Source organism: Muscardinus avellanarius (genome assembly GCF_963383645.1).
Source record: "Muscardinus avellanarius genome assembly, chromosome: 11".
Taxonomy (NCBI): Eukaryota; Metazoa; Chordata; class Mammalia; order Rodentia; family Gliridae; genus Muscardinus; species Muscardinus avellanarius.
The window spans coordinates 65067053-65080921 of NC_137797.1; the positions used below are offsets into that span (position 1 = coordinate 65067053).

Consider the following 13869-nt stretch of genomic DNA (forward strand, 5'->3'; position numbering starts at 1 on the left):
TCAATCCCCAGTGACACACACACAGAGAAGCCAGATGCAGTGGCATATCCCTGTCTGTAGTCCCAGTTACTTGGGAAGCCTGTGGCAGGAAGATTGCAAGTTTTGAGGCCAGTCTGAACAATTTAGCAAGATCCTGTCAATAAAATAAACGAAAAGTTTGGAGATGTAGCATATTGGTAGAATGCTTGCCTACCATATGTCAAAGTCCAAGCACAGAGTGGTAGGGGGAAGATTAGTAAAGAAATAATTGGCCGGGCCTTGTGGCACATACCTGTAATCTCAGCGACTCTCAGGGACTTGGGAGGCTGATTGAAAGTTTGAGGCCAGCTTGGGCAATTTAGCAAGAATAAAAATAAAAATGAAAGCCGGGTGTGGTGGTACATGCTTGTAATCCCAGTACTCGTGAGGCTGAGTTGGAGGATAATAGATAGGTTCACAGCCAGCCTCAGCTAGTTAGTGAGGCACTTTGCAACTTAGACTCTGTTTTAAAATAAAGAATAAAAAATAGGGCCAGAGATGTTGTTCAGAGGTAGAATGCCCCTGGGTTCTATCCCTAGTATCACACACACAAAAAAAAAGAAAAATAATTGCCAGGTTTGGTGACACATGCCTGTCATCCTAGTACTTGGGAAACTGAGTCAGGAAGATTGCAGGTTTGAAGACAGCCTCAGCAATTTAGTGAGACTGTTTCCAAATAAAAATAGGTCTGGGACTGGGCATGGTGGCACACACTTATAATCCGAACATTTGGGAGGCTGAGATAGGATCACAGTTTGCAGATAGCCTTTGCAACTCGGTGAGACCCTGTTTCAAAATTAAGAATAAAATATAGGGTTGGGGGCAAGGTAGAATGCCCATGGGTTCCATCCCCAGTACCACCAAAAAAAAAAAAAAAAAAAAAAAAAATAGGGCTGGAGGGGTATCTTGGATATAGAACACCCATGGGTTCAATCCCCACCACTACAATATAAAATAAATAAAAATTAAAAAGCCTGGGGATATAGCTCAGTGATGAAGCACCACTGTATTTGATCTCCAGTATCACAAAAAAAAGAAAGAAAGAAAGAAAGAAAGAAAGAAAGAAAGAAAGAAAGAAACATACATACATACATACATACATACATACAGGGTAGAGCTGGGCATGGTGGTGCACGGTTGTAATCCTAGCATTTGGAAGGCTGAGACTGGAGGATCATGGTTCTGGACAGCCTCAGCTACTAATTAGGCCTATTGCAATTCAGTGAGATTCTGTTTCAAAATAAAGAATAGCCGGGCATGGTGGCACACGCTTGTAATCCCAGCTTTTGGGAGGCTGAGACACGAGGATTGCGGTTAAAGGACAGCTTCCTTGAGCAAAGTGAGCCCCTTTGCAACTCAGTTAGACCCTGTTTCAAAATAAAGAATAAAAAATAGGGCTAGGGTGTAGCTTGGAGGAAGAATGCCCCTGAGTTCCATACTCAGTACCAAAAAATAGGGCTGGGAGTGTAGCTTGGAGGTAGAATGCCCCCTGGGTTTCATCCCCAGTACTGGAAAAAAAAAAAAAAAAAAATATATATATATATATATATATATATTAATGAATGATTAATTAGTCTCAACTGTTATAGGGTCAGTTTATCTGCCCTTTTTTCTTTAGGTTGTATAAGTAGAGTGGATTATAGGCATATGCTTTATGCTTTGGTGGCATATGCCTATAATCCCAGTACTTGGAAGGCTCAGATAGGAGGATTGCAGGTTTAAAGCCAGTCTAAGCAACTTAGCCAGACTCAGTTTCCAAATAAAAAATAAATACTGGGGTGTTGTGACACATGCCTGTACTCTCAGTACTTGAGAGGCTGAAACAGAAGGTTAGCAGGTTCAGACCAGCCTCTGCAACTTAGTGAGACCTTGTTTCAAAACAAAGAATAAAATAGGGCTGGTTATGTAGCTCAGAGATAGAATCCTCCAGGGTTCAATCCCCAGTAAAACACACACACACACACACACACACACACACACACACACACACACACGAAAGTTAAATAAAAAAAAGGCTGGGGGTATAACTTGAAGATAGAATTGCCCTTGGGTTCAATCTCCAGCACCACAAATAAGGGGGAAGGAAATGGAAAATGATTGATACTGAAAAATAAGATATAAAAATAATTTTTGAGTATGTAATTCATGCACAACTCATAATTCTGAAGGTACAGAAGAGGTACAGTGTTCTTTTTTTTGGGGGGTCTGGGAATGGAACCCAGGGGCATTTGACCTCTGAGGTACACCCCCTGCCCTATTTTTTATTCTTTACTTTGAAACAGCTGAAGCTGTCCAATGAACCATGATCCTCTGGTCTCAGCCTCCCAGAATTTTACATGCTACTGGGAATTGAATGCAGGAGCATTCTTCCTCCAAGCTATAGCCCCAAGCCCTATTTTGTTTTTATTTGGAAACACAGTTTTCTGTAGGTTGAGGAGAATCTCTATACTTGCAGAGGTATACTTGAATCCGTGATCCTCCTGTCAGCTTCCCAAATATTAGGATTACAGGAGTATGCCACCTTGCCAGGCTTGGGAACTTTTATAGCAGTTTAATATCACTGCTATATCCAAGTGTGTGCTCATTTTTTTTTAGTAATTAATATTTATTTATTTATTTATTTATTTGTTTGTTTGTTTTTACAAAAGTTTGGTTCATGGCCTGGGTAGAATGTTATAAAAAGCAGTCACACCAACCTACCTACTTATTTATTTATTTATTTATTTATTTATTTATTTATTTATTGCAGTACTGGGGATGAAACCCAGGGACATTCTACCTCCAAGCTACATCCTCAGCCTTATTTTTATTGTTCTTTATTTTGAAAAAGGGTCTCACTGTGTTGCAAAGGGCCTCACTAAGTAGCTGAGGATGTCCTCCAACCACGATCCTCTTGTCTCCGCCTCCCAAATGCTAGGATTACAAGTGTTTGCTACCATGCCTGGTCCCAACTTAACCTATTTAAAAAGATGAAATTCAGAAATCTAAAGACCAGTTTTTTTTGTCTAACTTTGTCCGTTAATCTGCTAAGACTTATGAAATAGTTACTAGCTGCCAAGCACTAATCTTAATGTTTTACAAATATTTAATGATTTAAATCTTCAAAATAAGATTATGAGCCAGGCATAGTGGTGCATGCTTGTAATCTCAGTACTTGGGAGGCTGAAACAGTAGGATCACAGGTTCACAGACAGCATCAGCTAGCTACTTAGTGAGGCCCTCTGCAACTTAGTGAGACTGTTTCAAAATATAATAAAGAATTAAGCAGGGCATGGTGGTGCATGCTTTTGTAATCCCAGAACTTGGGAGGCTGAGAAAGGAGGATCGCACAGGTTTGAAGCCAGCTCCTGCTACTTAGTGAGGCTCTCAGCAACTTGTGAGATCCTGTTTCCAAATAAAGTATATATTAAAAAAAATAGGTCTTGTATAGCCTGGAGGTAGAAAAGCCCTTGGGTTCCACTCCCAGTATAGAAAGAAAGAAAGAAAGAAAGAAAGAAAGAAAGAAAGAAAGAAAGAAAGAAAGAAAGAAAGAGGCTGAGGGTATAGCTTGAGGGTAGAATGTCCCTGGGTTTAATCCCCAGCACCACACACACACACAAAAAAAAATAGTAAGATTATGAAGAGATGTGTTGATTCACATGTAATAAATGGGAAGGACCCAATAAGCAGCAGGTGATATGAAAAGTTTTTCTGTTTGTATGTTTTTGTGGTGCTGGCGATTGAACCAGGGGCGTTCAACCTCTGAGCTATAACCCCAATCCTATTTTATATTTTATTTGGGAACAGGGTCTCAAGTTGCTACATGTCTCACTGAATTGCTGAGGCTTGCTTCAAATGTGCAGTTCTCCTGTCTCAGCTTCCCAGTTGCTAAAATTGCAGGCATGCGCCATCACACCTGGCTAGAAAGGTTTTTTTTTGTTGTTGTTTTTTTAATTCTACTTGTTAATCTGACTGTAGGTGACCCATTTCAAGTCATGCTATTTGTATGTGTTTGAAGGGTAGGTACTGGGGATTATACCTAGGGACATTCTACCTCCTCTGAGCTCCATCCACCCTTTCTACCTCTGAGTTCTACCCTTAGTCCAATATTTTTTTTTTTTTTTTTTTTTTTTTTTTTTGGGTGGTACTGGGGTCCCTGGAAACCCTTCTACCTCCTGGCTACACTGCCAGACCTATTTTATATTTTTATTTGGAAACAGGGTCTCTGAAGCTATGATACTCCTGTCTCCGCCTCCCAAGCAGGGGGATTACAAGCCTGCCACCATGGCTGGGCTTTGTTCTTTATTTTGAAACAAGGTCTCACTAAGTTGCAGAGAGCCTTACAAGTAGCTGAGGCTGGCCCTGAACTTTTGATCCTCCTGTCTCAGCCTCCCAAGTACTGGAATTACAAGTGTACACCATCATACCTGGCCAAGTCTTGCTATTTCAGAGTGAATTTTAAATGAACTTTAGGAACCTTTCAGGCTTTCAAGAGAGGGAAGTAAATAATTTTAGGAGATTGCCAACAATGTCATATAATCTAAATTTCAAACACTAAAAACAATGTAGTGCTCTCAACTATGTGAAATCTTTCTCAAATGCAATCCTAGGACTCTTGTACTTTATATATAGCAATATAGCAATTCACATTATATCAAGTGCTGTGGGGTCTTTTTTTTTTTTTACTTTTTTTATACTTTTATTGGTCCATTACAGTCTCACATCATAATGTAGTTCACAGTGGTAGTGATATATACACACACAGCAATTAGTGGGTTTTCCCCACTCCCCTACCTACTTCCCCCTTCCCTATCGGGGTATTGAGATTGACCTTGGTATTCTCACATATGTACATAATGTCAATGGAAGTAATTCCTTTATTGATCCTTCTTTTCACCCCCTTCCCCTAGACTACCTCCTTGACTTGACTGGAGTTTCTCATGTATTATCTGAAGTCCCTCTGGTATCCTGATTATTCCCAGCTTCTGCATATGAGAGAAAGTTTTCATCATTTTTATATTACACTCTACCACCTCAAAAGAGTAAAAGACAAAGAAAAATTGTTTATGGATTTTAGAGCTTGGAGATTCAAGTATTTATTGCAGTTTTATTTGAAAAGGATGAAGCCTGGAGTGGTGGCATATCAGTACTTGGGAGGCTGAGACAGGAGGATCTAGCTTCTTAGATAGCCTCAGCTACTTAGGCCCTATGCAATTTAGTGAACCCTATTTCAAACTAAGTAATAAAAAATCGGAGCCAGGTGTGGTGGCTCACGCTAGTAATCCCAGCATTTGGGAGGCTGAGACAGGATTGTGGTTCAAGGACAGCCTCAGCTACTTAGTGAGGCCCTTTGCAACTCAGTAAGATCCTGTTTCAAAATAAAGAATATAGCCAGGTGTGGTGGCACATGCTTGTAATCCCAGCGCTTGGGAGGCTGAGACAGGAGGGTTGCACAGGTTCGAAGTCAGCCTCAGCTACTTAGGCTCTCAGCAATTTAGTGAGACCTTGTTTCCAAATAAAATATAAAATAGGTCTGGGAGTATAGCCTGGAGGTAGAAAAGCCCTTGGGTTTTACCTCTAGTACCACAAAAAAATAAAATAAAGAATATGAAATAGGGCTTGGGGGTGTAGCTTGGAGGTAGAATGCCCCTGGGTTCCATCCCCAACACCACAAAAAGAAAGGAAAGAAGGAAGGAGAAGAAAAAGATGTACAACTTATGTGGATTTTTTTTCTTATATTAAGATAAAAGCTAAGCCAGCCCAGGTGTGGTGGCACACGCTTGTAATCCCAGGGTTTGGGAGGCAGAAATTGGAGGATTGCACAGGTTCGAAGCCAGCCTTAGCCTTGCTGGCTTAAGAGACCCTGTTTCCAAATAAAAATATAAAATAGGTCTGGGAGTGTAGCCTGGAGGTAGAAGGGTTCCATTCCCAATACCACCATAAAAAAAAGAAAGGAAGAAAAGAAAGAAAGAAAAGCTAAGCTAGAAATGGTGGCACATACTTGTAATTTCAGTACTGGGAGGCTGAGGCAGGAGGATCATAGGTTGGAAGCCAGCCTTGGCAATTTAACTAGGCCCTCTGTACCTTAGACCTTGTTTCCAAATAAGAAATAAAATAGGGCTGGGTGTATAGCTCAGATAGGATGTCCTTGGGTTCAGTCCCCTGTACACGCACAAAAAAAAAAAGACAAATTAATAAACTGCTTTGATTATAAAACAAAACAAACTTCAGCCAGGCATGATGGTGCATGCTTGTAATCCCAGCATTTGGGAGGCTGAGACAGGAGGATCATGGTTCTTGGCCAGCCTCAGCTACTTAGGTCCTTTGCAACTCAGTGAGACCCTGTTTTAAAATTAAGAATAAAAGCCGGGCGTGGTGGCACACGCTTGTAATCCCTGCGCTTGGGAGGCAGAGACAGGATTGCGCAGTTCGAAGCCAGCCGTGCTGGCTTAAGAGACCCTGTTTCCAAAAATTTTAAAAAAAGCATAAAATAGGTCTGGGAGTGTAGCCCGAAGGTAGAAGGGCTTCCAGGAACCCCAGTACCACCAAAAAAAAAAAAAAAAAAAAGAATAAAAGTCAGGCATGGTATGGCACACACTTGCGATTCCAGGATCAAGGTTTGCAGACAGCCTCAGCTACTTAGGTCCTTTGCAACTCAGGGAGACCTTGTTTCAAAATAAATAAAAAATAGGGCTGGAGGTATATCTCTGAGGTAGAATTCCCCTGGTGGGGGAGATAGGGCTGGGAGTGTAGGAGTGTAGCCCAAAGGTAGAATGCCCCTGACTTCATCCCTATTACCAGGAAAAAAAAAATCTTCTTAACAACCTAGTGAGCAATGCGTTATGGTGCATGCTTGTAATCCCAGCACTTAGGAGGCTGAGACAGGAGGATCGTTTCAGCTTTAGCTACTTAGCGAGGCTCTTTGCAACTCAGTGAGACCCTGTTTCAAAAATAAAAATACTAAAAAATAGGGCTGGAGGTGTAGCTTGGAGGTACAGTGCCCCTGGGTTCCCTCCCTCTTACCATTAAAAAAACAACAACAACCTAATGAGATAGATAATGTTGTTATTTGTATTTCACAGATAAGGAAACAGACACTGAGAGTTAAAAAAATACTCTTCTAAGGTTACATAGGTGTAAATGGTAAAGCTGCAATTTAAACCCAAGTAGCTAGCTTCAGAGGCCATATTCTTAACTACTATACTCTGCAGCTGCAGTCACTATATCAGACTTTTCCATAGGCAGAAGTTTTAAACATAATTTTGAATGTTTTATTATCTACCATGTTTCTCAATAGAGGATGCTATTGGATTGTTGGATAGTTTTCTGTATGGCATCCCTCCCTGCCTGCCTACCCCACTCACTAAATACTCTGCCTCCCTAATAATTGTGTGTGGTATCGTTGGGACCAGGGACTGAACCCAGAGATGTCTTAATGTTTGAGCTACACTCTCAGCCTCTTTTATTTTTTATTTTGAGAAAGATCTCACTTAAGTGGCTAAAGCTGTCCTAGATCCTGTGATTCTCCTTTCTTAGCCTCCCAGGTACTGGGATTTCAGATGTGTGCCACTGTGCCTGGAATCGTAATTTTTTTTTTTTTTTTTTTCGGGTCTGGGGATGGAACCCAGGGACATTCGACCTCTGAGCTACACCCCCTGCCCTATTTTTTATTCTTTATTTTGAGACACGGTCTCACCAAGTTGCAGAGGGCCTCACTAAGTAGCTGAGGCTGTCCACGAACCACGATCCTCCAGTCTCAGCCTCCTGAATGCTGGGATTACAAGTGTGTGCCACCACGCCCATCTTATTGTAACATTTTTTAAACAGCAAAATAGCTGGGCATTGTAGTTTATGCCTGTAATTCCAGTACTTAGGAGGCTGAGATAGGAGGATCACAGGTTCAAGTCTAGTGCACAATAATTTATTGAAACCGCTTATAAATAAATAAATAAATAGAAAAAATCTGAAGAAATAGCTCAGTGGTAGAACATCTCTGGGTTCAGTTCCCAATAAATACAACACGTGTGAACGCACACAAAATAATATTAATAAAATACGGCTGAGGTGTATGTAGCTCAGAGTTAGAACCGTGGGTTCAATTCTGTACCACAAAACAACAGAATCTCTACTCTCCATTTCCAAATGTTCCCTGGCTGAAAACTTTGGAGATGCAGAGCATATTTCATGGTTGAAAAGTTCTTTCTTCTATTAGAATCTGTATTCTAACTTCTGTTTGGTCTTAGATCTGTACCTCAAAATAATAAGGTTGTCTTTCAAACTAAACATGTATCTGTGTGCTGATCTGCAATAGGATTTCTGAGACCTTTGCCTGCTTGTTCATTTTCAATCAACATTTTGTGCTTCATGAATTAAAAATATATGGGACTAGAGATAAATGTTGCTCACTGGTAGAGTACTTTCTAGTATGTGTGAGGCCCTGGGTTTGAACCTCAGATCCTCTTTCAGTTGTCTATAAGATTGATGAACATACTTTTAAAATTATCTTTAGGTTATTTATTTTAAAATCTAAATTTTAGTGGTGCCTGGCAATTGAACCCAGGGTGGTAAGCTTTTTAGACAAGTACCTAACTGTATCCCCATCCTGAGTTAGAGGGAAAAAAGTCAATTTTGTGAACTTAGAGTTTCAGTAGGATGAAGTTCAGTAATTTGGGAGTAAGGTATAACATCCACTTGTTTTTTCTTGTGAGAGCTGCCTCTTCATTCATTAGGATTCACTTTGTTAACTAATGAAGTTTAAATTCCCCCCTCCCCCAGCTCGCTGAACTAAAGCAAGAATGTCTTGCCCGCGGCTTAGAGACCAAGGGAATAAAGCAAGACCTCATCAACAGGCTGCAGGCATATCTTGAAGAGCATGGTGAGTACTTTGTAGAGGCAAGGTGATAGGAGTGAGGGTATTTTCAGGCTTTGTCACTTAGAAAAAAAATGGGTTTTTTTTGTACTAGAGAACTAGGGATTGAACCCAGGTGTATTCTACCTCAGATCTACATCTCCAGCCCTATTTTACTTTTTATTTTGAAACAGGCTCTCCTAGGTTGTTGAGGCTGCCTTGAACCTGTGATCCTTCTGTTTCAACCTTCCAGTGCCAGATGATAGACATGTGTTACCACACTCAGCTTTTTTTTTTATGGGGGGGGTACTGAAGATGGAACCCAGAGGCATTCTTTGAGCTACACCCCCAGCCCTACGTTTTATTCTTTATTTTGAAATAGGGTCTCACAGAGTTGCAAAGGACCTCACTAAGTAGCTGAGGCTGTCCTTGGACCATGATCCTCCTGTCTCAGCCTCCAAATGGTGGGATTACAAGTGCGTGTCAACATGCCTAGCTCTTCTACATTACTTTTTAATTAATTTTGTAGTATGAGCTCATCACATTTAATATTTCAGTTCAACTATGTACTAATGTTAGGTAGAGGTTTTTTTTTTTTTTGGTGATACTTGGGGTTGAACCTTTGAGCTATACTTCCAGCCTATTTATTTATTTATTTATTTGTGTGTGTGTGTGGTACTGGGGATGGAACCCAGGGGCATTCTACCTCCGAGCTATACCCCCAGCCCTGTTTTTTTATTCTTTATTTTGAAACAGGGTCTCACTGAGTTCTTAGGTTAGTGAGGCTGACCTCGCACTGTGCTCCTCCTGTTTCAGCCCCCAAATGCTGAGATTACAAGCGTGTGCCACCATGCTCGACTTCATTTATTTATTTATTTATTTATTTATTTATTTATTTATGTGGTACTGGGGTGGAACCCAGAGGCTTTCTATCTCCGGGCTATACTCCCAGCCCTATTTTATATTTTATTTTTGAAATAGGGTCTCACTAAGTTGCTGAGAGCCTCACTAAGTAGCTAGGCTGGCTTCAAACCTGCGCGATCCTCCTGTCTCTGCCTCCTAAGCACGGGGATTACAAGTGTGCACCACCACGCCCGGCTTATTTTTTATTTTGAAACAGGGTTTTACTAAGTTGCAGAGGGGCTCACTAAGTAGCTGAGGCTGGCCTCGAACTTGTGATCCTCCCAAGTACTGAGATTACAAGCATGCGCCATCACTCCTGGTTTCATTATTGAATTTTATTTTGGGAAAACGAGATGATTATAATTTTAGTCTTAGCACAGTGATCAAGATGGATTGTAGCAGAATTTGACAAGAGTATTTTAATATTTCTTAGCTGAAGAGGAGGCAAATGAAGAAGATGTGCTGGGAGATGAAACAGAGGTGAGTTGAAAACACCTAAGGGTAGTAACTGTCCTGTTAATGTGCCACTCATTTGCCACATTGCTTAGTATCAGTTTTTAGAGTACTTAGATGTTAATTGATTAAGGGATCCTAATAGGGAATCAAGATTCTGAAAGATTGATTCATTCCTCTTTTGAGGGATATGTACTCTTTGTGTTAACTGTTGTTTCATTTGGTTTTAGGAAGAAGAGCCGAAGCCTATAGAGCTGCCAGTCAAAGAGGAAGAACCCCCTGAAAAAACTGTTGATGTGTAATTATTTGTTTTTTATCATTTAAATACATCATTTGGTTTTTATTGGATTTAAAATTCATTGTTGGGCCAGGTGTGGTGGCTTGCTTTTGTAATCCTAGTACTTGGGAGGCTGAGACAGGAGGATCATTGGTTTGCTGTCAGCGTTAGCTACTTAGTGAGGCCCTCTGCAACTTAGTGAGACCCTTTCTCAAAATAAAGGAAAAATAGTGCTGAGGAGCAGGGCGTGGTGGCGCACGCTTGTAATCCCCGCGCTTGGGAGGCTGAGACAGGATCGTGCAGGTTCGAAGCCAGCCTCAGCTACTTAGTGAGGCTCTCAGCAACTTAGTGAGACCCTGTATTCAAATAAAATATAAAAAAGGTCTGGGAGTATAGCCTGTAGGTAGAAAGCCTCTGGGTTCCACCCCCAGTACCACCAAAAAACAAAAAATAGTGCTGAGGATGTAGCTCGGAGGTAGAATGTCACTGGGTTCAATCCCCAGTTCTGGGGGGGGAAAAAAAAAAAGATAATAAAGTTTACATTTTCTCTCTTATATTTTACCATTGACCTTTTCATTTCTGGTTAGATTAGACATTTTCAGAAGGGACCATTCAAGTACATGGTCCCAGCAAAGCAGATAATTAGAACCAGGTGACTTCAAGCCCAGACACAGCTTAGTTCTCTTAGCCTTTGTTCTTTTGTTTAGGATCACCATAGTAGATTATTCTGTTAGAACCTATATGATTTTGTATACATTGTAACATTCTATAAATCTGTCGCTCTTTACAGAGTTTTACACTTCTTCAGAATAATATTAAAGATGAATATAAGGAATTTTGTAAGTAGGGAGGGTATTGGGAAGACATTTCTCAAGTTGTGCTGTATTTTTTTCTTATTGTTTGATTTACAGTGGAGGGCTGAAAGGGAGACTGCTAGAGTGGAAAATAGATCTTGATTTGTTTAAACTATCCCCACAAGGTTGGTCATAAACATCTTTTCTTTTTTTTTTTTTTCCCCCCTTCTCTTGTAGTACTGGGGGTTGATCCCAGGGGCAGTATACCTCCGGGTTAAACCCCCAGTTTTATTTTATTTTTTATTGGGAAACAGGGTCTTGCTAAGTTGCTGAGAACCTCACTAAGTTGCTGAGGCTATCTTCGAATCTGTGATCCTCATATCTCAGCCTCCCAAGTACCAGGATTACAAATGTGTACCACCATGCCTGGCTTCATAAACATCTTTTATCTGGTTTTTCCCCCCACAAATGTCTGGCCATTTTGTACCCAACACATTAAGAACATTTGAGTCCCTCTTAACATTTTTGTTCCTTACAGCTATGTTAAATGTAATTAATTATAAAAAGATAATATATATAATTAAAAAGTCAAAGTATAGCTGGGTTTGGTGGCGCATGCTTGTAATCCCAGCATTTAGGAGGCTGAGACAGGAGGATCGTACAGGTTCGAAGCCAGCCTCAGCTACTTAGTGAGGCTCTCAGCAACTTAGTGAGACCCTGTTTTCAAATAAAATATAAAATAGGTCTGGGAGTGTAGCTTGGAGGTAGAAAAGCCCTTGCGTTCCACTCCAGTGTCACCAAAAAAAAAAAAAAAAAAAAATCAAAGTACCTTGAGGAGTATATAAATTGAAAATTAAGTCGAGTGTGGTAGCATGCTCTTATAATCCCAGTACTTGGGAGGCTGAGACAGGAGGATTAATGGACAGCCTCAGCTACTTAGTGATGCTCTTTGCAACTCAGTGAGACTTTGTTTAAAAAATAAAGAATACAGGTTCGAAGCCAGCCGCGCTGGCTTAAGAGACCCTGTTTCCAAATAAAAATATAAAAAATAGGTCTGGGAGTGTAGCCCAGAGGTAGAAGGGCTTCCAGGAACCCCAGTACCACCCCCCAAAAAAAGAAAAGCCGGATGTGGTGACACACTTGTAATCCCCGTGCTTGGGAGGCTGAGACAGGAGGATTGCACAGGTTCGAGGCCAGCCTCGGCTACTTAGTGAGGCTTTCAGCAAGTTAGTGACACCCTGTTTTCAAATAAAATATAAAAATAGGTCTGGGAATATAGCCCAGAGGTAGAAAGCCCCTGGGTTCCACCCCTAGTACCACCAAAAAAAAAAAAAAAAATAGGGCCTGGGGGTGTAGCTCAGAGGTGGAATGCCCCTGGGTTCAATCCTAGTACTGAAGAAAAAAAAAAAAAGAAGAAGAAAAATTGAAAACTAAATGCCTCTTGTATCCATTCCAATCACATTTGTATCCTTACCATAATACTCTTCTTATTTTTTAGCAGATTATTTTGGGTTTCTTTCTTTTTGGTATATATAACTTGGAGATAGGTTATAAATACCTCCACTAGTTCTATTTTCTTTATTTTGAAATATCTAAAGTTTTTAGGCTAGCCTCAAACCTAGATCCTCCTGTTTTAGCCTTCCAAGCACTGGGATTATAGTTGTGCATCACTACATGAGGCTTCTTCAGGATATCTTTGTCTGTCTTGCTATACACACTTTGTTGATTTTACTTTTTTTGTGTGTGTATGGTACTGGGGATGGAACCCAGGAGCATTCTACCTCTGAGCAATACCCCCAGCCCTATTTTTTATTTTTCATTTTGAAATACTGTCTCACTGAGTTGGAAAGGGCCTCACTACATAGCTGAGGTTGTCTGTGAACTGCAATCCTCCTGTCTCGCCTCCCAGATGCTGGAATTACTAGTGTGTGTTATCACACACAGCTCCCCCAGCCCTATTTTATTATTTATTTTGAAACAGGGTCTCACTAAGTTGCAGAGGGCCTAACAAGTTGAGGCTGGCCAAGAACCTGCAATCCTCTTGTCTCAGCCTTCTAAGTTCTGGGATTAAAAGAGTGTGCCACTATCCCTGGGTTTTTAATTTTTTATTTTGAAACAAGGTCTCACGAAATGTCTGAGGCTGATCTTGAACCTGTGATCCTCCTGTCTCAGCCTTCCAGGTGCTGGGATTGTAGATGTGTGCCACCTCTCAAAACAAGGAAATGGGAAGTATATAGGATGGTAGATTTTGCCTTTTATAGAGGGATAGTTGTGGATTGATTGAATATGTACAGAAAGTATCTGAGTTTCTGTAGTTGAGCATTGTTTCTTGTATGTGGCTGTTATAGGTGGGAGAAAATTTTGTTGGTGAAAATTAGAAATTTTCCATGAGTACCAGAATGTGATGTATATTTATTACTTGAGTGTAATTTTGTCTACGGGAATTGAAATAGAGCGGTAGGAAGCTTTCTCTCTTGGGTTCTCTTGTCTGCCATGAGCTCTACTGCAATGATTGTGTTTAATATGAGAACGTGCAAGAAGTCATTAGCCTGAGGTTGATGGAGATAACTATTCTTTAATGACATTGGACTTTAAAA

General features: G+C 40.6%; 1 protein-coding gene across 2 annotated transcripts in view; it reads left to right on the plus strand.

The window, feature by feature from the left end:
• Window positions 1–13869, plus strand: part of SARNP (SAP domain containing ribonucleoprotein) — a gene marked incomplete at both ends in the record, with an annotated part of 73962 nt that overhangs the window by 8622 nt on the left and 51471 nt on the right. For both annotated transcript variants that reach the window (XM_080705245.1, XM_080705246.1), the window contains 3 exons: window positions 8773–8872; window positions 10182–10228; window positions 10432–10499. In XM_080705245.1, the coding sequence (XP_080561371.1) occupies window positions 8773–8872; window positions 10182–10228; window positions 10432–10499 (215 nt within the window). The remainder of the gene's footprint in view (window positions 1–8772; window positions 8873–10181; window positions 10229–10431; window positions 10500–13869) is intronic.